The 26,637-nt window shown below is 43.2% G+C and overlaps 1 protein-coding gene across 1 annotated transcript in view; it reads right to left on the bottom strand.

Moving 5' to 3' along the window:
- Positions 1-26,637, bottom strand: part of FBN1 (fibrillin 1) — a 193,471-nt gene that overhangs the window by 76,288 nt on the left and 90,546 nt on the right. The window contains exons 8-17 of the mRNA XM_080930907.1: positions 23,709-23,834; positions 20,521-20,646; positions 17,200-17,358; positions 12,760-12,945; positions 12,055-12,195; positions 10,348-10,467; positions 6,988-7,113; positions 5,338-5,460; positions 2,006-2,128; positions 831-983 (exon numbers count right to left, since the gene is read on the bottom strand). Coding sequence (XP_080787033.1) covers positions 831-983; positions 2,006-2,128; positions 5,338-5,460; positions 6,988-7,113; positions 10,348-10,467; positions 12,055-12,195; positions 12,760-12,945; positions 17,200-17,358; positions 20,521-20,646; positions 23,709-23,834 — 1,383 coding nt within the window. The remainder of the gene's footprint in view (positions 1-830; positions 984-2,005; positions 2,129-5,337; positions 5,461-6,987; positions 7,114-10,347; positions 10,468-12,054; positions 12,196-12,759; positions 12,946-17,199; positions 17,359-20,520; positions 20,647-23,708; positions 23,835-26,637) is intronic.

Raw genomic sequence — 26,637 nt, forward strand, 5'->3', positions numbered from 1 at the left:
CTCTCGAGCACACACACATACACACATACACACACACACAATCTGCATATGGGAGGCAGCATGATACATTTCAATAAACTACTTTTTCCTTACAAATCTAAATAATTATATCTGTATAGGACTGTCTATTTCATCTAATGAAATTTATTTTGTAGGTCAGAACACCGAGAATTTCTTGTCCATATAATTTCATTTTATAATTATTTTTTACTATTGTAAATCTTTTTTCAAATACTTAAATGAGCAAAGCTACACAAAATAACTAATTTGTCCCAAATCTTTCTGCCTGTGAATTTGGAAGCAGAGTTTTGACTTGCTGGCCTGGTTGTTTTTCACTATGCATGCCACCTAAACTGTAGAAAAATACTTTTTTCCCCCTAAGGTTGAATAAAGCCATTTAAGAAAAGTGCACCAAAATCAACATGTGGGTTGTGAACAAAATTCACAAATGGCCTTCTGGGGAGCTGTTGGGAATATTCGGGTCGTCTGAAAGTTATTTACTTTTACACTGTGTAAAATTCTGCTTTTCTAATAGTCATCTCCTGCAAAAAGCAAGCATCCTGAAATGGCATGTGTTCCCAGGAATGTGACCAGGACTGAGGTGGGGTGGGTCCTACAGGGGCACATGAAGCGCCTATGGCAAATAAGTATGAGGACGGGGAGAGCACCGTGTGTCTAGACACAGTCTAGCGTCTGCCAAGCCCCCAGAAGGGTGTACAAGATATCCCTGGGAGCACAGCGTCGCCTTACCCGTAACTTACAGGAAAGCAAAGCGCATGGATGGGGGCAGAAAGCTGGCAGGATGGGGACACCTCTATGCTGCCCCTTACCTGAATTCTGTGCAGGGCATGGCTGGCAGGGTTCCCCAAATGCATACTCGGTGTTGGCACAACAGCATTCCGATTTGGTAACAGCACCAAACAACGGTTTCACACACTGGCCTCTCCTGTACCCGCCGTAGCATGTGCTCCGCATGTGTGTGTCTGGATGGGAGGAAGTTTCCACCATTATACTGATGTTTTAATCAGATAAAAGCCCCCACATTGAAGCCAACGCTGCCTTTATATCTCTATTGCCCTGTTCTAAGTCACAGAGAATGCCTGTGTTTTCAATACTTGGTAATGACAAAGAGAAGAAAAACCTAATATGAAACTCCAAAAACTCATTAGCGTCCGAGCAGCGGGGAGCAATGGCCAGCGTTGACCAGTTTCCTCTGGTGATCTGGTTGAGCAAACTCTGAGGCCCTTAAGTGCTATGATTATTTTTCATTCATTTTTGTCTTCCTCAGGCATGCACAGAGCAGGAACTTTATAAATACTGCATGAAGGCTGGATCTTACATGGTGATAAATAAGACCTTTATTAGAAATGGGGCTTACTCAAAAATAAACAGGCAGTTATTGCATGTCTAAATTGGGTTTGCTTTCCAAAAGGGAGAGAAAGTTTAATCTGTAAAAGGTTCATTATATAAACCTGCAGATGTGGGTCAACTAAGCTGTGTTATCTTTATCTCTAGAGAAGAAATTTCCAGCTTCGCCCAGTCCTTTCCTAAATCAAAGGGCTTACTGAGTATCTTTAAAAAAAATAATTTGGATAAAAGTCTTGTTATTTAACGAATCTCAATGCTGTATCAACTGTCGTTTCATGCTGATGGCATTGTGCACTACCCTTGGACATTTAATTATCTAGAAAAATTTATACCATTAAATGGTGTACATAGACAAACCGGTCCTAAAGATTCTCACTGACAAAAGAATGTGGGAGGAAAGTCAAGACAGCTATATATTTGTAGGCAGAAAAGAGAGAAGAAAAAGTAGGGATTCCCCTGCCTTCCTCCACTTAATCTTATCTTTCTATCACTAACATTAGTGTCCAATTTATTCAAGAAGAGACCTGGGTTTGTTAAATCAGTGCATCTCACCTGCGATGATTATTTATTTGTAACTGATAAGCACTGCTGATTCCTGGAGTATTTTTCACAAGCCAGGATGTGGCCTTTTTCTTACCAACACACACACGTCCATCTAGACCCACAGCCAGTCCGGGGAAGCATTCGCATCTGTAGGAGCCGTCAGTGTTCACGCAGCGTCCGTTCATGCAGATGCCAGGAGTCTCACACTCGTTAATATCTGCAGCAGGAAGAAGCATGTCCTTAACACTACAGAACGCATTCACTATGGCAGCACTGGATCACGGGCGCTACGGAAAATGATACTCAGTGACCACAGCGGCACGTTGGTGAGATGCTTGCTCAGTGTTCTTCCAGAGATGGGAAAGAGAAACCAACCAAGCCTGGCACTTTTCTATTAAAAGTCGTCTTAATAGAATCCTCCCAAAATGCCTGCTATAAATACAAGAACACAGAAGGAAGACAGAATTGATGTAGGGAAGAAAATGACCACTAGAAGGCAAAGGACTCTGGGTGACACATTCCACTGTAGCCCTGCCTGAATCTAGCTTGATTGCAAAGTGCATCTTTAGAGGCTGCCAGAGCCTGAGAAATACAGAGTTGGATGCTCTCAACCTACCATTGGACTGAAAATGGGGTCCCCAATGGAGGAGTTAGAAAAAGGACTGAAAGAGCTGAAGGGGTTTTCAACCCCACAGGAAGGACTACATCATCAACCAACCAGATCCTCCAGAGCTCCCAGAGACTAAACCACCAACCAAAGAGTACACATGGGGGACCCATGGCTCCAGCCGCATATGTGGCAGAGGATGGCCTTATCATCAAGGATATCAAGAAAAGGAGAAGTCCTTGGTCCTGTGAAGGCTCAATGCCCCAATGTAGGGAAATGCCTGTGTGGGGAGATGGGAGGAAGTGGAGGGGTGGGAGAGTGAATGGGGGAGCACTCTCATAGAGGCAGGGGGAAGGGACAGGGGGATTCCAGAGGGGAAACTGGGAAAGGGGATAACATTTGAAATGTAAGTAAAGAAAATACCCGATAAAAAAGAAGTAATTGATTAATTAATACTGCATCTCTGACTGTGCAGGGAAGCTTTTTCTTTCTGCAGCCACCACCCAGGCTGGCATCTCCGCTAGTACCAGTCTTTCCTGACTGGACAATTAACAGGAGACAGGCATCAAATGCCTGAGGGGGCACTACAGAGACAGAACAGAGAGAAACACAGGATGACTTTGATGACAGCTCTTGGTCAGTACAACACTCAAAGGCACTTGAAGTTGGTAAAATCTTTCTTAAGCACTGCCTAGTACTTTCAGTATCATATGCATATCTTTAAATATTGTAAACTATGGCATTGGGTTCATATTAACAATAGTAGAGAATTGCCCATTAACAGTTGAAAAGGTACCCAAACGGAGTCTGGAGGAACAGGGATGCTCAGAACCAAGCCGCTTTCCAACAGTCCTTTCACAATACACAATGTAGTATGCAATTATTTCCTTTCTCCTGACCTTAAAAAGGCAAACTGAGAGTGAAGCACCTCTGGGTTTTACTGAGCTTGTGTTATTTGGCACAAATTACATCCCAGTGGTCCAAGACTTCATGTTCAGACTGTATTAAAAACAGCAGTTATATTTAAGAATGTGAACTCAGGTTGGTTCATTTGTTTCAGGGATCATTTTTGGTCAAGCAGAGACCTACAGTATGACAGTGAAGACTGTATTCTGAAAAGCAGCCTGAAGGCTTCACAGGGGAACATAAAGTCCCTCCGTTGGCAGAGGCTCCGGTCACAAGGCTCTCGGTCGCCATGTGCTTGTGGCTTCAGGATGACAGATGAAGAGAAAAATTTCATCCCACAGCAAGAGAAACACTGCACAAGGAAAATCAGCACATGGTACCTCCCCGCTCCCCCCCAATGTTGATCTGAGCTCTAGACACTAGGGGAGAAAGATGAGGCCAATAATACAAACTGGTCTCCTTCTTCCTCTTCTTCCTTTTCCCCTCTCTTCCCCATTCCCTCTCTCCAAAATGCCGAGTCCAGGTGAGCCAGTGCAATTATCAGATCTTCCACACAACTCAACAACACTATTTATGTAAAAGACACAGTTTCCATGATCACTAAGAGCTTCAGAGCCTACATTCGTCTTTGAGGTCATAACATCCTCTGAAACAGCATAATTTAATGCCAAGAGGCTGCCACCTCGGTCACCACACCCCAGCTTTTCAAACAGCCCAGTAATCAATCACACCCTTCCCCTTTCTTTCCCCCATGTACAGCACTTAATTTGCACACCCTGACACTTTATCTTACTGCAGAATGTCACCAATCTCTCTTCTCCATGTTAGTTCCTTCTGGCACAGAGTTCAGTGTGTGCTGAAACCATTTTCCTACTACAACATTTGAAAAAACGTCGACTGTTTGTTTTTTACTGAAGACAGATTTTCACAATATTACAAGTTACCAGTGTGAATGAGATGCAGGTAAACAGCCAAGTGCTGGAAGCTCTTTAAAGGTTGGAGAAAGGGCACACCTTGCCAAGGACCGAAGACATACAAGGCTTTCTTCCACTGTACCTTAACCAGAGCTGAAAACTAGGAACAGTCAGAAGAGGTGCCCTGTGACTTTATTCTGCCTTTTTATTTCTGCAGCAGAAGCTGTGAACAGAGGCTCCTGGCCACTTAGTAGGCACCCTGGACTGACACTACATATAAGGGTCTGAGAAGAATGACTCCAGTTCGTATCTTACATCTACACACAACAGTTACCCATCCCTGACTCCATACAGCAGGAGATAGGAATAAGTTTGTGCCCAGCGACTCTTGTTAGAACCCCTACAGTACAAATGGAACTTCCAAGTGTTGCTTACAATACTTGAAGCAATGAGATTATTTCAATAGTTATCAGGGTACCCTGACTCCTGGTTTATTTTTCTGCTTTGTCCTCCTCCACCTCTTTCTCCTCCTCCTCCTCCTAGGCCTATGTAACTTGGTAAAACCGAAATTCATCTTTGTTTCTTTTGATAGCTAGATAAACCAGTAAGGAATACAGCACCACGAATAGGCCAGCATTTCCCCCCCAAGGGAAGATGTAATGGGTTGGTCAAAGAAACTGATCAAGAAGCATCACCACCCAACCGTCCTTATTCGCCAGCTGGGAGAGAAAGGCAGAACTCAGCTTTATCAGAAAGATGTCGGATCTATTAGAATAGATTAACGCTTCAGCTCCTTAAATTACCACACCTCAGTTGATTCCAGGCTCCTCTGAGAAGAACGCAAATGCTTTCTCTGAAATAAGACTAGCCTTGTTTAATTAACTGTGGCTATTTTCAAAGCAGAGCCTGGGGAACTCTACCTGGGGAAAATATTCCCGGAAGCTGTAGAGAGAAGGAAAAGTGGGCAAAGAGCACACTCTGGGGTTCTGTAGCACTCACCTTTGCAGTAGCGGCCATCTGATGCCAGTTGGAACCCAGGTTTGCAAATACACTTGAAACTCCCATCTTCGTTGATGCACATCCCATTCAGGCACATGTTTCTGATGCTACACTCATCCATATCTAGGAACAGAGATACGTGTTGTCTTGATAAGGAGGGGAAGGCAGGCCTGGATGGATGTAACTCTAGCCTTTCCACATTTCTTTCTTAGTTTTTGGTAACACAGCCCTTAGGTAATATAGCCTTAGCTAATGTTCATCCATATGATAAACAGAAAGAGAAGAGAAGGCATGTGAATCAGGCGTTGTAAGTTCAGGTTGACTCTTTTGACAGGGGGATTAGGAGCCTTTCGAGGGTCACCGGTTGCCAGACCAAAAAGCGCGCTAACAGCTTTGCTAGTTCACAGACTTGTGTTCTGAGAAACTGAAACTGAAACAAAAATGAAGGCTACTGGGAATAAAAATGTATTTAGGCTAAATCTTGGTTCATTAAAAAAAAAAAAAAAAAAAAAAAAAAAAAAAAAAAAAAAAGACCATAGAGAAAAATAATATGAAGGTGGGCGGGTAGGGAGGTGGAGGAAGATATGGGAGGGGCTAGTGGGAAGGAAAATGTGATCAAAATTCCTTGTATGAAATTCTCAAAAACAATAATCTGAAGAATAATAAAAAGTAGAAGAAAGCTTGTCATTTCAAGCAATTTGAGGTAGATATTGCAAAGCTGGATTTGGTCAGTGGTAGACTTGGCTATGGGATCCAGCTGAGCTACTAATGTTTAGGTCCCTTTGATCACAAAGACAGTTCTTAATTTCATGGGTATGCTGGTCTGTGAGCAATTGAAGCTCTCCCAAGAGGCCGCACCTCTGGACATGACCTGCTTTCATTTACAGGCTTTTAGTCAAACTAAAACAATTTATGACTCTTCTTTATTTCTTTTATTTAAAAAAATAATAGATTTGACCCTAACTGGGAATTTTGGCCATAAGTCTGTGGGTTGAATCACCGAGATAATATTCTGCCAAACATGTTCCTGAGAAGAATTTTGAAATTCCTTCAACATATTAAGAGGTTCTTGGGCTCTTTCCTAAAGAGGTTGGCCAACACAATGAGGGACATTCTTTAGTTTCTGCTGAAGGCCCACAGAGCGGGATCTCATCCTCAGTGTTCCTACACATCCCACAGGGGAAAGCCGGTCACAGGATGACTGCAGACGTCAAGATAAGGGGCTGGCTCACCACACCCCAAGTTCCTCTCAAAGCAACTCTAGATGCCCGGCCATGATTTGTGGATCTTCCTGCCAGGCAGACACTTTGCACAAAAGGCTTATAAGTGACTAGGGAAGATATGGGCTTAAATATGGTTTTGTTGTTGTTATTGTATAAAACTCCACACTATACACATTCTGATCGTCTAAAACTCAGAAGTAATGGTACACTCTGGAAAAGGGTCATTGCCATAACACGCACTGCTTGTTAGTATGTCCGACTGTGACTGTGGTCATAACATGGAGACTTAGGTTTGCCTTTCAGGAAGAAAAGCATGAAATACTTTGGACGATTTGACCTTTCACACAGCGCTTGACCCTGTCTTGTTCAAGACTCTAGATGCCAAAGCTGCAACGGGAGGGGAGCGGCCTTAAAGGGCCGCCATTACCTTCACAGTTCTTTCCGTCCCGCGTGACGTGGAAGCCCGCATTGCACACGCAGTGGAAGCTGCCGTCTGTGTTGATGCAGCGGCCGTTGTTGCAGATCCGGCCGTTCTGAAGACATTCGTCTATGTCTGAGGTTAAAATTAAAAAGGATAAAGTTAATCTTCACAGTTAGAATCTCAGTCTAGGATTTCATCCGTTTGATGGCAGCCATCACCATCCAAGAATGTGGCATCATCAGTGTCAGAAAGATGTGAGGCAGAAAAGAACCTCAGGTCATGTTCACTCTTTCTATTAAGACTGCCGAGATCTCAGCTACATGAGGAAATTCAGGTTTTCACCGTTTTTTCTAGATAATTTATTGAGTGATGTAAGTGATTATTTATATTGAACTTTGGCTGCCATCATTTCAAACAAGATTAAAAGTAAGTCTTATAACAATATCAGAGATAATAACAGAGATGCTCTTTTATTTTATTTTGCTCAGTTTCCCCTAATAAAACTCAATTTCCACACAAGTTCTGGACCAAGTATAGTTTCATTGAGCATGCATATAATTTTTAGCTTAAACTTTATGACCATTCTAGCTACCAAGCTAAGCATTTGGTCCTGTGGAGGATGTCCTCTCCCCATTTAATAATGAAGATGATGATAATGATAATGATGATGATTATAACAGAAGTGTTAAAAATTACATAAACTAATATTTTTATTTCATGATTAAAAACCCACACATGATAGACAGCAGGGTCGACTGAGTCTGTTCCTCCTGTGCTAAGGACAAGAGATGGATGAACATCAAAGAGGATGGCTAAAACAGTCTTGTCCCTGAAGCATACAACCATCCCCGTTTTCTGTTCTCAGAAGATACAGAACTATGTGGAGTTGGTTGAGAGCAACCCATCCATGTTGAGTGGAGACCCTGAGTATGAACAGCCTGCACACCCTAGCAAGGAATGTGCATTTATGGCCTGTCCAGCTATCCTGTCTGCCCAGCGTCTGCATGGTGTCTGTGGTTGACCCTCCTACACATTCTCTTTCCAGGCTGATCCCACAGTGGTTTCTGTGTGAGCCATTGGACTAGCTGAAGCAGTCTGGACTTGTCTTCTGTCTGATCTTTGTGCCAAACCCCTCTGATTTCTCCCCCCCCTTTCCTTTCTTCTTAATGTTCAGTAAAACCTGTCTTGCTCCACAAAGAAAAATATCAAAAATCCACATATTCTTGAACCGATTTTTAACATTCTGTAATTTTTTCTGATATTAAAATAAACAAGACAAAGAGTTCATCTTTTCTTCTCATTGCTCTCCGAATGCCATGGGTGATCCTGTATGTTTCTAGAAATCCAGGCAGCATAAAAGCTTATTACTTAACCCCCCCTCCCCCGCTGTTTTTATCTCTTCTGTCCCCTTTGACCCAAGCATATCTTCTGAGCTGAAAACAGTCTCCTGGCTCTCTCTGCAGACTCGGTCCTCCAAACACCACAGGTGTGCTCCTACACTTGATAAATTTAGCAGCATACAGGAGGTGGCGGTGGAGCTGTGGATCGTCCTCATCTCTAACCAAGCCTCCGGTTGAGGTAACGCATGCCCTTAACCTGCATAGGCCCTTGCTCCAGCCAACCCCTTCCCTAGGGTTTGTCATTGCTTATAAGCAGCCAAGTCTCTTGACAGTGGTTTCTCCCACTGAGAAATGTCCAATACGCCACTTCTGTTCACTTTAACAGCCAAAGCATTCGGAGGATTCTTAAATCAGCGAAATACTCAGCCTAGTCAGATTTATGGTTCAGATTGCAGGCTGTTAATAGAGTGGTGTATGTCTCCAAATCTGACAGAGCTCAAAGATTATGAAAGTCATTCAGGGATGAACACCAAACCTGCTCGATTCACACAAAGGGCTTTTGCGAAAGGAGGCAGATAACCATCTCATATTAGCAGATTCACATTTTTAAGTGGCAGAAATCTCCATGCCAAACTCCCTGTGTTTAAAAATAAGTGTTCACTTAGTTCACTTATTATTTTTAATCTAGCTTTGCTGGATTAATGACCCAACTTCTTCTATGCTGAATACGTAGATAAAGCTCTCAGTTCTTAGAGGGGAGGAAGTAGACCTTATTCATTTCCACCTCAGAAACTTACTACATAGGTGTCACTTAACCGAAGGCATGTTGAACGGCATAATAAATTATTTAAGGAATAAACTTGTGACATGCCAACATGGACAGGAACACCTCAGAAGGTCCCACACCTACATGAAGAGCTACAGGGAATCAATGGCTCCTGAGATGGGGACTCTTTTCAGGCACAAGCCTCCCTGGCAGCCAGCTCTAAACACTTATATATGGGCAACACCACGTGGATTCAGCAAGCTGAATGTGTGTGTATGCGCATGTACACATGTGAGTGTGCATGTGTATGGGTGTATGCATATCCGTGTATGCGTTCATGTACATGTGTGTGTGCACACATGTACACTCATGAGAGTGTGCATGTGTGTGTGTGTGTGTGTGTGTAAACAATAATTAAAAAAGTGATGAGTTTGAGAGGGGGTTGAGGAGGCATAGGATGAGTTGGAAGGGGGAGAGGAGGAGGTAGAAATTATATTAATACTGTACTGATGTCCAAAATTTTCAAAAAAGATATTGCTAATTTTTTTATATTTTAGTAAAAGAAAAAGAAATAAACCTGAGGGGCAACCTTGGTGAGAAGACATTCACAGTGTATGTATAGATGGCTGGGGAGACTGCCAAATGCTGGCTCTCAGTAGCGGGCCTGAGGCAGGACTAGAGAATCATTTCAGGCGATCTTCAGGTGATATTGCTGTTGGCTGCTGACCTCTCTAGAGCCCTGCATCCTCCTTTCTATGAAGAAACTAATGACATATAATCCTAACAGAGGCTTTCCCCAGTTTCTGTCACACAGGGTAACCACATCCTCTCTGTCCTGGATGGAAGACAAACCACTAGAAGAAATAACTCAAAAGAAGTGAAAATAAGCGATTACCCTGGCACACAGAGAGCTTTGAAAATATATGAATGTTTTCCAGATTTTGTAGCAACATCCTCAAAGAAGTGAGGTTTGGAATAAGGCACAAAAAAAAAAAAAAAAAAAAAGCAGCGTTGTGGTGGGGTGTGGCAGTGGTGGCAGTGGTGGTGGCGGTGGTTGGTAGTGGGTAGTGGTGGTGGGTGGTGGCGGTGGTGGTTGATGTGTGGTGGTGGTGGTGGATGGTGGTGGGTGGTAGGTGGTGGTGGTGGTGGGTCATGGTGGTAGCAAGAGTATTAGCCTCTTTCATTTATGTTTCACTGGCTTCCTCTCAAACCAAGCCTTCATTTGAGACAGTCACACCCCAGTCCCCAAGAGCCCCTTACCTCTGCACTCAGTTCTGGTGAGTGTGCTCTGGTAGCCAGCCCGGCAGTGACAGGTGTATGAACCCTGGTTGTTGATACACTCTCCACCAGTGCATGGGTTTTTCTCACACTCATCAACATCTGTAAAACACAGCATGTCTCAGTGAAAGTGTGCCCAACAGCTCACAAGTCTAAGGCTTCTTAGGTTTCTTCACGAATTAAAAAGAAAACAGAAACCATTTTCCTTTAAGATAAGAAAATAGCAAAGCCTCATGGTGGAGGGGCACACTTCTAATCCAGCACTCCCGAGGCAGGAGCAGATGGATCTCTGTGGGTCAAAGGATGGACTGGAGTACCTACGCCAGCCAACACTGTGTAGTGGGACCCTTTCTCAACAGAGTAAAACTCAGAAAAGTAAGGAGATTGCAAAATGACATCTCCTTTCCCTTCCCACTACAGTAGGCCATGGTTCCAAACACTGTAAGACTAGCCAAGCAGTTCACCTGCATTCTTTCTCTGTGTCATTTTCAGAGAGCACAGATACACTCTGAGCTAAAAATACTTTTTTTTTCTGATGTGAGTCTAGTCTAAGAAAAATCAAACAGACAGACAGACAGTCGTGAAAGCACAGGGCTCTTATTCCAGCTACCAGGAGTCTGAAAATTCCAAGTTCGAAGCCTGCCTAGACAACTTAGTAAGACCATGTCTCAAAAACATAACGAACAAATAAAAAGGGACACACGCTAAGGATGTTAAGGGGGAGGGCACTGGCCTGGCACGTATGAAACTCTGGATTTAACTCCAGAACTCGAAAAGAATTAAAGACACTAACATTTACTTCAGAGATGGTTTTTTTTTTCTATTTAAAGAAGATGTGCTTCATGTCTAAGCATCTCCTGCTGCTCTATTAAAAATGCAAGAATAACATATATGGATATAGGTGGTTGTTTAAAGGAAGGTTCTCAAATACCACCCACCCAGGTGGTCTCCTTAGCCTTAGTAGCAAAGTACTACATACAGTGGTTTTGAATATTCAGTAGCATAACCCACTGGTCTACACTGCTATTTATGAATAAACTAAGGCTCAGAAAGCCTTAGTGGCATACAGGTATCTTGTGAGAACAGTCAAGTCTGACCCTGAGCCGAACCCTCTCCCTGTCTCTCCCGTGTCACTCAGGATAACCTCTAGAACTGTGCCCATATGAGCAGGAAACAATTTTGAGAAAGCATGACTGACCAAGCCCAGAAACAAGTTTGTTTGAAGGCGAGAGAGCACATGTCAGCCGAGTGCTGTGCGGCCCAGAAGCCCCAATGTTCTTGCGTTATACTGAAGACACTGCCCTCCTGGGTGTATAGACAAAGAAGGGCCATGATGCCCCACTTGCCTCCAGAGTCTGAGAAATCGGAGAAGATCAGGAAATTCTCTCCAGAGGTTCTGGAGGTCCAACTCTATCAGCACCCAGCTTTTCAAGCTAGGCCACTGAGATAATAAAGTTCTACTGCTTGGAGCGACTGTATGAGGTGATTTGGTACAACAATAGACAACCAGTACACACTGTGGTGGCTTGGAAAGGAATGGTCCCCCATAGGCTCATAGTCCCCCACTACTGTCTGCCTGCCTGTCACTGTGATGATAGTGGACTAAACCTCTTGCGGCGGGCATGGTGTCGCCTCACATAGAACACTGACTACGACATCCCCGTGTTACCCAAGTAACGGGTTACATACCGATGCACTCGCCACGGATGTCCAGCTGGAAGCCCTTGTTGCACTCACAGCGGTAGCTGCCGGGAGTTGGAATGCAGCGCCCGTTTTGACAGAGATAGCGGACCAATTGACAGTAGTCAGTAACGTTGAAAGGCAGCACCCCTGGAAGAACAGCATTGGACCCCATCACAATTATTCATGTCCATGACATCAGCTCTTAGTTTGTCAATAGTGAACAAGATACCCAGGTCTAAAGGAAGCGCCACCAAGGGTGAGCCAGCCGCTAGAGCACAGCCCAGTGAGCCTTCAGAGAGCACTTTGCACCTCCCCCACCCCCTTATGTAGGTTCAAGCCTCCAGTTTGGAGAAATAACAAGGGCAGGAAGGTGCTGGCAGTTAACAAACTACTTTGTGCACCAAATGACCCAAGGTATGATATCACGCGTCTTCTGCTGTTAACGCAGTCTCTGGATGTGGTTTTAGTCTTTCCCATCCCCTCCCACATCTGTTTGAGACTATCGATAACAAAAGGGCGCTCGTCTCTGGAACGTTCCGGGCTTCCATTCTTATTTACAAAAAACGGGAAAGCCAAGGAACCCATGAAACTATGCAGAAATCTTTATCTAAAAATTGGCAACAAATATTTCAAGAGGAAAGCGGCGTATGCAAAACATGTGGCTTATTAATAATTCGAGAGAAAGCAAGTGGGCGGCGTCTGAATTCTTACTTGGTGGCTCCCTCGATGGGGCTGGGTACGGATATTCTGGCTGTAGCCGAGGCCCTGGTATCACAGGCCCAGAAGGAAACCCAGGAGGAACAGGCTGAACCGGAGGAAGGGGGCCGATGGGTGGGGGAGGATATTCTGGTCTCCCAGGAATTACCAGAGGAACGGAACACAGCTTGTTGAAGTCCTCTGGAAGAATACAATACGACAGGGCACAATCAGTAGAGCCATAGCTGCCAGGAGGCCGGAGGAGACATGTCTTCAGTGAACAGTGCACTGGCCAATCAGAACAAATCATTTCACTCCTATTTTTAATATCTACATGATAACCACATGTTCCTTCCAAACTCTGGATAGACATTTGTATACACATTGAAACCCATCAGAGAAAAACGTTAGGTGTCCCTTTCTCCACCGGCCCCAATGTGGCTATCTCAGGAATCTAAGACACTCATCAGAAGGTGGTGTCCTTGTTAGAAAGTAGCACAGGACACAGGCATATGAGAGTGCTCTAATGAGACCCGTTACCTTGTGTGTCAGTAACTGCATAACTCACAGATCCACAAAAGAAGGACTAGCAAGACAACACCAAGAGCACATAGCAGGGTTAGGAGTTCAAAATCACCCTTGAACTTCTCACAGCAAGTGTAAGGCTAGCCTGTGCTACATGAGGGCTTGTTGTTGTTTTATTTTACGTGCATGGGGAGACCACTGCAGTCCCCAACAGGAGAGATGGTGGCGGATCTGGCAGAGCTCACCAATTGTCCCAGGATAGTTTACAGGCAAGGGGAAGCGTTTGGTGATGGGAACAGTGGTAGAGCCCCAGAACTAAGAAATCAAGAGCAAGTACTAGCGTGTTAGCTGTTCGAGAGGTAAATGCCGTTGTCCACTGCCGTGAGAGAACTGTCAGGAGCTGGGGGCTGGTGTGAGGAACAGAAGCAAAATGTCACTTTGAACAGTTGAGTTAAATGGTGAGAGCACACAATTGGTTAAAAAAAAAAAAAAGAGTTTGGAGCCCAGAGATGAAGTCATTTTCCCCTGTTATCAGAATGGGGTGATATTTAAAGGCACGGAATAGAAGATTTCTAAGAAATGCAGAAGACAGGAAGTCCAGAGCAGAGATCTGAGGGTTTGTCTGGTAAGCACATCTAGACACATGGAGCAGGAAAGGCAGGGTAGAGAGGCTTGTGAATGTTGCACAATGATTCTGTGAGCTGGGGCACCCTGACTTGATTGTGTACTTCCCTGTGCTTGTCCATTTTGGGGTTGAGTACTCATTTCTTTTTAAATGATACCAGGTCTCTATAAGACTAAATCTTCGTTAAGTTCATGACATTGTTGTTTCTAGAATTTTTTTTTTATATATCTAGAGCATCTAGCTTCGAGGTGTTTGTTTTCCTCATGTGTGGCTTTTCTCCACAGTTGTGGGTGGTCACAGACCCCTTCTATAGCAGACCACAGTGGTTTCCAAGTCTTTGCTTTGGGGCTGGAATGTTGATGACTTTATTCATAGTCACAAAGTGATTTTTATATAGATGTTTTTTACAGCGTTAACCAATAACATAAATTACATTAATGTTTTTCTTTACCTGTGGAATTCTGAAATGCTCTCGTTACTCAACTTCATGGGACATGCTGCCATTTTACTAAACCCACCAAGCTCCACATGCTGTGCTGTTACTAACTAGTCCATTTACTTCATACCTATAATTCAGACCTATTCAAGCGTCCAGAGAATTCCATTACTGTGCTCCATTACTTATCTGGAATTTTGATTGACAAATTTTTGGTATCTCATTGAATTTGGAAGGAACTTTGTCTGTGTTTTCCTGGCTCAGGATGCTGAAGTTCCTTTCACTAACCCACAGTGACTCTTCCCACAGAACTGTCACCTACATACTCCACGTTGACTGTTCTGAGGATGCTTTTCACTGCATTGCTATGACACACTTTAAATTTGGACCATATATAAGCTGTAACTAATTCTCACTCTAGCACTGTAAATTACATAAAGAGAATTTCAGTGTATGTTGGATTTAATTGGATTTTGACTGTGTTAAAGGAAACACTTTGTTTTCAAGCATTGGGTCAGCTTTGAAAATTCTTTTTGGATTTGTGAAAGAAATTGGATGGCTTAATAGTATTTCTGCTAATTAGTTGAGGATATTGCTTTTAAAACACCATTAAATTCACTGTAAACCTGTAGGACATATATCTAACTGGCCCTAAACTTCTTCTCTACAGATTTTATCTGTGAGCCCTTAAGGATTAGCAGCCAGAGATAATGTTTCTTAATTATCTTTTCTGTCTCCATTCAACTCAGAGATGAAACACAGTTTAAGAAAAGAAGAAGAAAGATAAAAAGGGCTAAGTCCTTTTTACATCAGTGCTTTGCACAGACGGGGCCCAGAGCTTAGCAGCACTGTCTTGGAAGATTTGAACAAGCAAAAGCCAGCCAGCAAGTGAGTGTGCATGGCCCATCTGCTTTGCTCTGTGCCCATGTCAGGTTTATGTCTTTCAGCCTCCTGCAAAGTCACACACAAGAACCCAAGTCTTCCTGTACTAGGTCTTCCTGCTGGCTTCGACATCCACTGCCTTCCCTCCTCACTCAAGGTCTCAGTACAAGGAATCTAATCAATGATACTGATTCTCAAATTGATGATGCATTTAAGAAGCAATTCTTCTGGTACCCAAGTTATGCATCTTGGTAGGAAGTCATGCGCTCCCAAACCATGATCTAGGGAATAGTTCTGCAGCATATGAAGAGGAAGGGCTACTTTTTAGAGCATGTACAAAACGTATGACCTGTTGAATCATGTGTATGTATGTGTGTATGTATGTATGTGTGTGTATGCATGCATGAAGGCCCAGAGAGATTATATCACTTCTCCGATGCACACCTACAATTCTCAGTGATGGGCAGCATCTTATACTGACACCAACCAATGGCTACATAACCGTGATGAACAGCAGCATCTCGAACGAATTCCATCATCCCTGCACTCCTCCCTTTTTCACCCTCTCCCCTCCACTCTCTGATTCAAATGTGCCTTTCAGGAATCAAATTAAACAGAGCAGAAAAGGTCAGGTTTTCACTGGGATTTGTGGACGGTGTCATACTTCATGAGCTGTATGTTCTACCTGAGTGTCTCACATGAGCAAGAGCATGCTAAATGCTATGGCAGTACAGAGAACATGAGAAATATAAGATCACAGTGAGGACCAAGACCTCTTCACAAGATTTATTAACTAGTGTCAGAGCAGCATAAGGACACAGCTAAGCCCAATGCAAGTCAGTGTGGACCTTGAGCACAGAAAAAGTACAAACCACTGGGCCATAAGGACAAGACCCCACATCCAGCTGTGGTTGTCTTGGCATGCCTGTGGATCAGGCTATATGTGCACAGATCCTTAGCCCTCTAGAGCACTGGCTCTCAACCTTCCTAATGCCACAGACCTTTAATACGGTTCCTCATGTGGTGAACTCAAACCACAAATTATTTTCATTACTTCGTAACTGTGGTTTTGATACTATTATGGGTTGTAATGCAAGCATCTGTTTTCCGATGGTCTTAGGTGACCCCAGAGGCATCCTGACCTACAGGTTGAGAAACATTGCTCTAGTAGGCGTGTAACCAACAGGGACGATGGGAGAAGGGAGTAGAAGGTAAGGCATACACTGTGCAGATATTTCAGGAAAAAAAAAAACAATTTCTTTTAGAGATGCTGAGACCATTCAAAAGAAACACAACCATATAATTAAAGTAGGAAATAAAACTCTCAAAACTTTAACAACTAAAAGAACTGGGTTCAGATTTGGGGACTCCAAATGTTAAGCCAAATCATAAATATTTGTTTGCAGAAAAGGGTGTCATTTGGACCAGCAAATATCACCTGTGGCCATACTAATGAAAATATCCCAGACATCTTTCCCTACACCTTTTCCAGTGATTGTCAGGCGAGCTATATTTTGGGAAACGTATAAGGCAGATCTCCCATTGGACACATGGGAGGCCACCCCAACTATTCGGATCGCAGAATGATCGCTTTTCCGTGGAAATGAAGGACAGACAGTGGGAAGCTATGAAGAAATAAAGCACAGGACTTGGCAGAAGAAAAAGTAATGAATGTTGGGGAAGGGGAGATGTATGTGGTTGGGCAGCCTGGCTTTATTGTTCTGAGCAGGTAACAGCTACAGAGGAGCCACCAAGTCCCCCACTGAGGAATAAGAGAAAACAATGGCAATGAGAGAACTCAGTCACCAGCACATCTAGAAACAAGCCTTTACCTTGACACCACCATCTGGCATTCCTCTGTGCCCACACTTCCCATGTCTGGAATCTTGTTGATTTACCTGGGTATCATTTTCTATACTGCACACACTGCCATGGGCGTGGAAGGGCTGCATGGCGTAAGCTATAGATGCTGGAGATGGACTCTTACCAGTTGATCTGATGGGACACATCTCTGGAGCGACAGTAACCCCTGGAGACCAGCACCGGCCAACATCACAACAGCACTGCATTTTGGTTATGGACTGTGGCAGCTGGTTAGAGCAGCGTCCGTTTGTCAGGGCCGTGTAGCAGTAACCAGGGCGAACATCTGAGAGGAACAACAAAAGCACACTCAGTCTTTGGGATCACACTTGGGACAATATTCCTCTGCCTTAGCACCTCCATGCCTCACCCTGGGGCTATGACAGGCTGATCCATGAGTCTATTTTCTGGAAAAGAAGAACTTTGAGCCCTTGAGTGTTTGTTCCCCTTGCTCAGCATGCAATCAAAAATATCTGTCTCACATCTTGCCCCTGTACCCTTGGGACACTTGGCATTCCATACCCAAGGTGAGAAGAAATGGCTTAAACCAACATGCCACAGGGAAGAAAAGAACTAAGACAATCACCAGTGGTAACACAATTATTCATAAAGACGCATCTCTATATTAAAGACAGCCTGGGTTGTCTTTGGTTTAAGTTACTTAATAAAGCTACTTTAGGCAAACATTTATATGAATGCATTTTAAAAACAACATAAATCTGTGATGTGGGCATTAGTTTTTAGTCTGAAATTGTGCCTCAGACTTGTGAGGGTGCGTTTTAAAGGGACGAGCCAATTTTCAGCCAGATCTAATGCTTACTAATCAGGTTCCCTTGAGTCCTCAAAGGGTCAATTATTAATAAATTCCAAAACACCATTGGCTGCAGATTCTTAGTACTACAGGGATCCAACAGTTCTAGATGAGTTCTTTTCTTTTTGGCAGAAAAGTATCTTTTCAAAGCAGCATGGTGGGGTGTTCTCCTATAGATCACTTTTATTGGATTACATCATGTCTGACTGTCATGACAACAGCTGACACACTGTGATACAACTCTCAGCTACCAAAAAGAGCTCAGAGCACAGGAAAAGCCCCCGTGGTGTTCCTGCAAAAGGGGGAGACCATAGAAAGGGGCAAACAGCTATTTCTAGCTATACACATGGCTCACCAAGTAAAATACATCTTCGTGCAGGCATGCATACAATCAAATTGAGAAAAGCAAGCCGTATCTGAAATATGCTTCTCACTTAGTGTGACATGTGCACGAATGGATTTTGTAAAGTGAAGTTTTTTGGCAGTCAAAACCCTATCTCTAAGTCGGAATATTCAGCATCAAGCTTTGCCAAAGAGGGTTGACTGTACAGTTGTCTAAGATACATTCTCAGGATCACAAATTCTTCGATGGTTTTATTGCTGAAATACTTAAAGATAAACATGCATAATTTAAGAACATTTACATTGTTTAATTTAAGCAAAGAAGGATAAGACAAACCTAAATAAATCATAGAAAAGAACCAAGAGTCAGCATCCCAGACACAAGACAAATTTTCTTTTGAGTGGTACTTATGACCACCAGCAAGTAGAGATGCAATTCCTAGAAAATGTTAATTCTGGATCAGGTACCTCTGGGCAGACATCTCAGCAAGAATGGGTCTTACTCCAGCTAGATCTGGGAAGAGTAGCTACACAGGGGGTGTAGACAAGTCTGTTCTTGGAAGCCCACAGTGGGGCACCTCTCTGTGCACATGGTGGAGAAATGAAAACTCTACATTCTAACTTGAAAGGCTTCAAGGCTAGTAATGTTTATATACTGTTATTGAACATTTTGGGCATGGAACCCAAAGGGTATTAAGGATGAGCAGAGAACCCCAAGCCTGATTTATATCTCAGCTGGGTAGTCAAAACCCAGATTTAAACATGAGCAAATTATGAAATGTGTACATATAATTTGCAGATGGATGCTTTCTCCTTCAGAGCAAAGCTGGGACCTACAGCTGCTGCCAATGGCAAACTTTTAACAGGCTAATGACTACTATTTTGCAAATTAACTGATACTGGGTGCTTACAGATCTGGATAACCAGCATGTTAAATCAGTGAGTCAGAGACTCTTAGTCACTGTGGTAAAATGGGGACTGTTGGGGCTGAAGTTACAAGATGCCATCAGGTGATTGGCAGTCCTTGGTTTTACAAATAACATCAGCAGAGGACTTGAGTTTGGCTCCCAGCACCTGTATTGGAAAGCTCACAACTTCCTGTTAACTCCTTCTTTTGTACTTATGCTCACAAGGTCACAAAATCACATACACACATAATTAAAAAGAAAATAAATGAGTTTTTAAAAGAATAAATTTAACCTTCGTTTAATTTTCCATAAAAGTAAAAGTAAAAGACCACAACAGGTAAGAGTAGAAGTGCCACATGTGGAGTAGAGAATGTGTGTGTGTGTGTGTGTGTATACAAGTGTGTGTGCATGTGGGGTATGTGTGTACATGTTTGCATGTGTGTATAAGTGTGCATGTGAGTGTACAAGTGTGTGTGTGCAAGTGTATGTGCATATGGGATGTGTGTGCAGGTGTGCATGTGTGTGTATAAGTATGCAAGCATGTGTTTGTGTGTGTGCATGTAGGGTATGTGTGTACATGTGTGCATGTGAGTGTACAAGTGTGTGTGTGCAAGTGTGTGTGCATGTGGGATGTGTATACAGGTGCGTGCATGTATACAAGTGTGTGTGTGTGCATGTGGGATGTGTGTGTACAGGTGTGAGTGTGTACAAGTACATGTATGCATGTGGGATGTGTGTGTACAGGTGTGAGTGTGTACAAGTATGTGTATGCATGTGGGGTGTGTGTGTGTGTGTGTGTGTGTGTGTGTGTAAAAGTCTGTGCATGTATGCAAGGGTGTGTGTGTATGTGAGTGTGTGTGTGTGTGTGTGTGTGTGTGTGTGTGGTGTGTGTTGTCTCACCTGGAGTGTGTATATATGCAGGTACTGATATAACTGCAATTTATGTGGAACTTCTGGACACAGATTGAAAATTGCTAGTTTCCATGTCCTGGTGAAAAGTACCTGAGATGCTTAAGCAAGAATGTTATTTAATCAAATCACTATTTTAGGAAAGTAAGTCTGACAAAGCAGATTGCATAGAAGCCAGACCAATTAAAGATTATTGCAAAATCTCAGACCTAGATTAACATAGATTCTGGAAAATGACTAAAGGTGGTCATGGAAAGGCAGTATGTATGGCTAGACGAAGCTTGGCCACACCTTACCTCACAGACTGAGGGCATCTACAAATCCATAAACAAGGACACAAGACGCCTCTGCTAGTTAACAGGCACCTGACTTAAATGCATTTCTAGAAATGACTGGCCCCCTTAACAAACTTATTCAGAGCGATGTCCATTATGACCGGTGTATAAAAACTGTGCCCGCCGTCTGTAATTAAACCCACCTACGCATCTGGTGCCATCGGGAGAGGTGTAAAACCCAGGGGGACATTTGCAGAAGTAACTGCTGACTGTGTTTGTACATTCCCCACCGTCGCAGACTCCAGGAATCGTGCTGCACTCATCAATATCTGCAACAGAGAGAGGAGTTCTTGTTATCTGGAGGCTGCAGTATGAAATCGCGTGGTCACGAGGATTCAGATGGGGTGCTTCTGAAGCCAAATCCCCAGAAGCAGCTGCCTGCACCAAACAACAGCTGGCCAGAAAGAGCCTATTTAGACAGACATTGCCACAGATTTTTACCAGATTCAAGAGAGGGAGCCAAACAAACTCACCTTCTCTAGAAGCAACACTAGCAGACTAAAGATAGCATGCTAATATTCCAAATGCATTTGTCTTGAAAGCTTGTTGACCTGTGGTGACCAAACTAGGGGTAGGAAGAACCAGCTTGGTTTCTCAGAAGCACATCCGAATGATCGTGATGGTGCTCCTGTGTTGGAAGAACCTGTGCTCGGCGAGTGAACTTCAGACTGGATGCTCTAGTCAGCTTTCTCAGGGAAGGCCTGCCCGCTCCTGCTGTTGCAGATGGGTCAACAGACTGCCTTTGACTTTTAGCCCTGTCAGGGGTCAGTTTGCTGCCTTGCCTGAGGTCACACCCTGCCCAGGTACCCCACATCTAAGAGGGAGTTATGAAAGAGGTGACGACTCCATGTCAGCCAGGTCACTAGTGCCACACTGCCCTCGGTGGTCAATTGATGAGCTCAGGTAATCTCCCTTCACACTCCAGCCACCTCTCCCTCTTTCTCACACACTGATCCCACAAAAAGCCTTAAGGAATATCTTAAATGCTACAGAAGCCAAAGGTGATCAGCCGCTAGGGCTCACTCATTAAGATAAAACGGGATGAGACAAACCATCACATGTGGGGGTCTGAATTCCCTAATATTGCCTCCCCAGTGACCTGCTCTCCTGCAGCCCTTTACTGTCTCGAAGCCCATTGCTTCGAAGTCGCATCACTTCAGAACGATCATGGCTGGAGTTGTGGTCTCATCAGCAGACGGTGGTGGAAATGCCTGGGGAAGGGCCATGAGCTAAGGGGTTCAACCAGAGTGTCACAGGCTAGACCTTTTCCCCCGGTTCATTATCTTACAGACTCCTACAGCTCTATGTTTATCTCATTTTGCAAGAATGTCAGGCATCCCAAGTAACAGAATCCACAGTGGTGGCTTGAATATGGTTTCCAAAAATCAGTTTTTATCAGATTCCAGCCACAAAAACACAGCAGTTCAGAAGGCCTGCTGTGTGCAGTGGGATATATGTGAGTATACGTGTATGTGTGTGTGTGTGTGTGTGTGACATATATGTATATTATATATATACATATATAAGTATGATATTATTGTGGTAAAGAGAAGTCCCAAGCACTCTAACTCACATGGCTTTAGAAACCACATGGTAAAAGTTACTTTGCCTTGTGTGCTGTTCTTAAGATTGCTGGAGGCCGGGCTGATGATAATCTAAATCCCCAAACATTAAAAGTTAATCATTAATTTAAGTGAGTTCTTCCAGATATAAAACATAATCCCTTAACTATATATTTTTAATTTCTTAATTTCCTCCCACAGTACACTTGGCCTCCAGACGGGGAGGGTGCCTCTGCTCCCTCAGTACGGGAGCTCTGCAGCCCTCGGAAAATCGAGCGAAGCCTGTGTGCTTGGATCCTTCCTCTATCACAGCTATAAACGTCCTTCTTTGTCTTTTAAAATGTTTAAAATCAGGCATTGAATTGCGTTGGCTTATTCACTTACATTTTAACTATTCTAAACTGTGTGCATTTATTAAGCCATAGTTCATGTCATTCTATTGGGTTTTGGGGGAAAGAAAGGGCCAATTCTTCATCCTTATAGCTACAGTCTCTAAGACCCATCCCGCAGCAGAAAAGTCTTATTGTTCTTTAAAACATGAGATGTTTTTATGAAACCTGGCTTCAGAAAGGAACTAAAACTGTTCTACAGCTGAAATAATTGATATTTATATATGCAGATTATATATGATATTTTATATATGATTTTATGTAGGATGTATTCATATATGACACATCATATATATCTATATATGATATACATAAAGATATATTCTTGATTGCAATATCATGTGCCAAATAATAATGTTAAAAACCACTGTAACTCACACAGGCAATTCTATGACAACTAGGTTGTTCCATTCTGGGCAAGTCATAGTAAATGTCTGACTGTAGTTTATTCAAAGTACTTCACATCAGAGGCTGTCTTCCATTGCTTTGACTTGGAATCCACAAGGAGGTTAAGGACCCAAGGACAGATGTGTTCAAGAAAAGCCACAGACTTCTAATTGAAAACTCAGGCCACAGCTGGTGGATAGATGACAGTAAAGGAAGAGCTTTGTCTGAGCTTGACACAAGAGGCATCTCTGAGTGTTGCTCCAAGGTTGTCAGAACATACTCCATGTACTCCATGAATTCAGCAAGAACGGAGAGCTGTCTCCATATTTCCCGGACTCTAGCATCTCAAAAACAAACCACTGCCCTGGAAGCCAGCTGCTTCTGCATATAACACAGAATGTAAACATGCCCCCTGTGTGTACATTTTAGAAGCCTGCTCTACAAGCTAAACACAAACAGAAAAATCACAGCAGGTTGCTTTTTTGCTTGTCGAATGTCAGAAAACTTTTTGTTCAGTAGACATAAGTCGAGGCCCAGAAAAGAAAATCCTAAGCTCAACTAAGAGCACAACTATTTATGTTAGCATGTCACACACTCACACACTTGCCCTTCAAAACCCTACATTTTAACTACAAAACATCCGAGTTATGATTTTGAATGGTATCTAATAATCAGTTTTGATGCCGTGCCTCCAAAGCTATACAACATACACGCCTTGAACATATTAAACCAGATATCAGCCAAAAATATTTCATGTTTTCACATTTAATTTGATTCAGATGGGCCTCTTATTTTGTGCCTATAAAAAGCTACAGAGGCTTTTCGGCTTCCATGGTCCAAAGATGTTTAATTTCTGTCAGACTGTCATGTTTTCAGTCTCCTGAGAATGACAAACCCAGAAGGTGTAGGGTTTAATCAGCAAACAAGTTTGCCGCTGATGCCACCCTGTCCCCCCCCCCATTCCTTTGAGCTCTAAAACATGAGGTTGCTTACCTTCACATTTTTGTGACACTTCATTAAATTTGTGTCCAGCAGGGCATTTGCACTCAAAAGATCCAACGGTATTAATGCAATTTCCTCCTTGACACAGCCCCGGGATAGCCTGACATTCATCCACATCTGTCAGAGTTGGGAAGAGAAAGATTCTTTGCAGAGGAAAATGTAATAGTTTATCAACAATTACATTACCATGTTTATGTCAAAGACATCCGCCACAGCCCTTAGAATATGTTGAGGGGAACTGATCTAATACATTATGTAAATAACTAAGCTGTTAACGTAGCTTAGTCAATAGATGAGACTATTTTACTCTACGATAATTAAAATGGCCATCTTTACTGTGTCATTTTCACCTTCAGATTGGCAATAATAACCAAAAGTATTGAAGACATCCTACAAAGGCAAAATACGATGCAAGTCTATAACAAAGCTATCTTAAAGTCTTATGCTGAATGACAAACGTAACACAAGTTTTATTCAAGCTTGCCGAGCTTGTCACATGACAGCTAGTGTCTTCATATGTATTTTCCTTCTATCCTCTGGAAAACTATCTTGTGCGGGAAAAGTTCGTCAGGGCCAGAAACGAGAGCTGTTCTGGAGAATGTGTGGGTTCAGCTATAGACCCACGCACAAGAACACGTACCAGGGAGGACCTTTTAAGTCTCGGACCATATCCTTCCCCCATCACAGAGAAAGCCCATGACTGTCCTCTAGTTTATTCCTACCTCCCTCCCCCCTTCCTCTTCCCCCCTCCTCTCCAGGGTTCCTCATATACACCACAGACATGCCTGCCATCAAGTGTAATTGTGGACCCTATTTCTGGAATATTCTCCCTGTTGGAGCCACATGGCTCGTTCTGACTCACCGTTTAGTCTTTACTTCAATGCCACTTTGCTCCAGCTACTGTGATAGAAACATCCAGTCCCTAGTTCTCACCACCAACCATCCTAATAATGAATTTGTTTTATTCCTCCATAGCATGGGCTTCCCCGCAGCAGACTCAGTTCACCTTGCTCAATGCCCCATCCAAGAACCTAGAGACTAGCCTCTGGTCTTATACATAGTCCCAAATTAACCTTTCCAACAGAAACCTCCTCATCCATTGTGTTGGCTGCCTGGGTTCTATTGGGAAACCAATTCACACAAGTATATTCTCTCAGTTTCTTCATTTGGAATAGAGGGGAAAAAAAATCCCAATTCAAGCAAGAGCCCCAGTGGGAATTAAGATTCTTTGTCTTGGACTATCTTGTAAACATTGGTAAGCATCGTACCCTTTCTAGGTCCTGGTGGTGTGAGTAACAGAGCAAGTGACCTTTCCAGACTCTTACCCTACACTGTTGGGAAAAGTCACCCACAGTTAAAGGGGAACCAGAGGAGAAATACTTGTTTATGAATAGAAGTGTCACTATTTTGATGGAATGTCCCAACCCACAAATTGAAACAATTATGATTATATTCTATAGCCAGTTTCATTTTTGTTTTAGATCAGGATTTTTTGAATGTCTATTAAAACATGACTTGAAATCATAATTTCATAGCTAGAGAGACAACTCTAGATAGTCTTTTTGATCATAAGTTTTAGCCAACAGGAAATGTATGTGAAGGCAGTTCCTCATAACCATGAGTTCCCAGACTATGCCTATATATCCTTGCTTAACAACACAGTTGCCCAGACTACATCTGCTAAAACAGCAATGAGAAGACCCTCTGGCCACATAGAACATTCGAGAATCTCTCCCAGCCAAAGAAGAAATTCTTTTTGCAAGTGACCACATAAGATGCTATTTTGAAGTCATGGGTTTTTGCCAAACAAGTGTTTCGTCTTCCCCACCTAGGTGTTGACAAACACTCATGAAGGAACAGGAAGCAAATTTGGGGGAAATACAAACAGTATGAGATTACTAGCAAGCTGGGAAGAGTCTGCCTTCCCTCTTCTGCTTCCTCTTCTTTTTCTTCTGCCGGTTCCCAAACCTCTGACTAAAGCTCACCTACAGGAAGCTGAAAAATGGAGATCTACCTCCCTGGTCACTGTCAACAACTCGTGTCTATGAACAACTTCAAAACACAAGGACCAAGTTCCTCAAAACTCAAGGAGACTTTCTGAGAAGGAGGGGGAAAAAGACATCAAAGGTGACGCCTGCTCTGATCAGCCCTTTGTGACTCTAGGATTTTAAAATAGCGTCTTCTGGCTGCTCCTGACACTTAGAGGGAAACATTCAAGGGCACCATGCAGAAGAGTAGTGTATGGAAGCCAGGCACAACCAATTTTGTGCAACCCGCCACACACCCCGATGAGAGCAGCTCACATCCTGTTTTCCTGCATCCTAACCTTCAGAAGGAGCACAAAGAACAGAGCCAAACTACTACCTACTTGCCTCAGAAAAGCATATTTTTGTGAATTTTATGAAAACACTGCAGTTGTCTAAAAAAAGCACCGCAGACGTCTAAAGGAAGGAGAGATAACCTGGGAGCTTTCAGGCCCATCAGTTTAGAGTGGAGTGGCCTCTGCTCACTTCCTCCTCTTTCCTGCCAGACATCCAGACAATGGAAGAATTTACACAGCTGGGGGAGCGGAGTCAAAGCCAAAACCAGAATTCTAGGGGAGGGCAGAAGAGGACTAAGACAACATCTGGGGGCAGTTAAAACTGTGAAACCCTTTCTAACTTATTTCTGACTTGTTAAAAACAAACAAACAAACAAACAAACCATAATGTAGCATGTCAAATGTCCAGAGGAGCGATTTTCTTTAGGTCACTTAAGAGCAACCTGGAGCCCAGGCCTCTGAAAGTTTCAAATGAAGAGAAAACAACAACTACTAGCTTGTTCGCTGTGTTTCTACGAGGCACCGCCATTAGGCACAGAGTCGTCCCCACACAGTTGCTGCTCCTGAGCCAGATACACATGGAACCACTCCTGGGCCAGA

This window comes from Micromys minutus, assembly GCF_963924665.1.
Source record: "Micromys minutus genome assembly, chromosome: 17".
NCBI classification, from domain to species: Eukaryota; Metazoa; Chordata; class Mammalia; order Rodentia; family Muridae; genus Micromys; species Micromys minutus.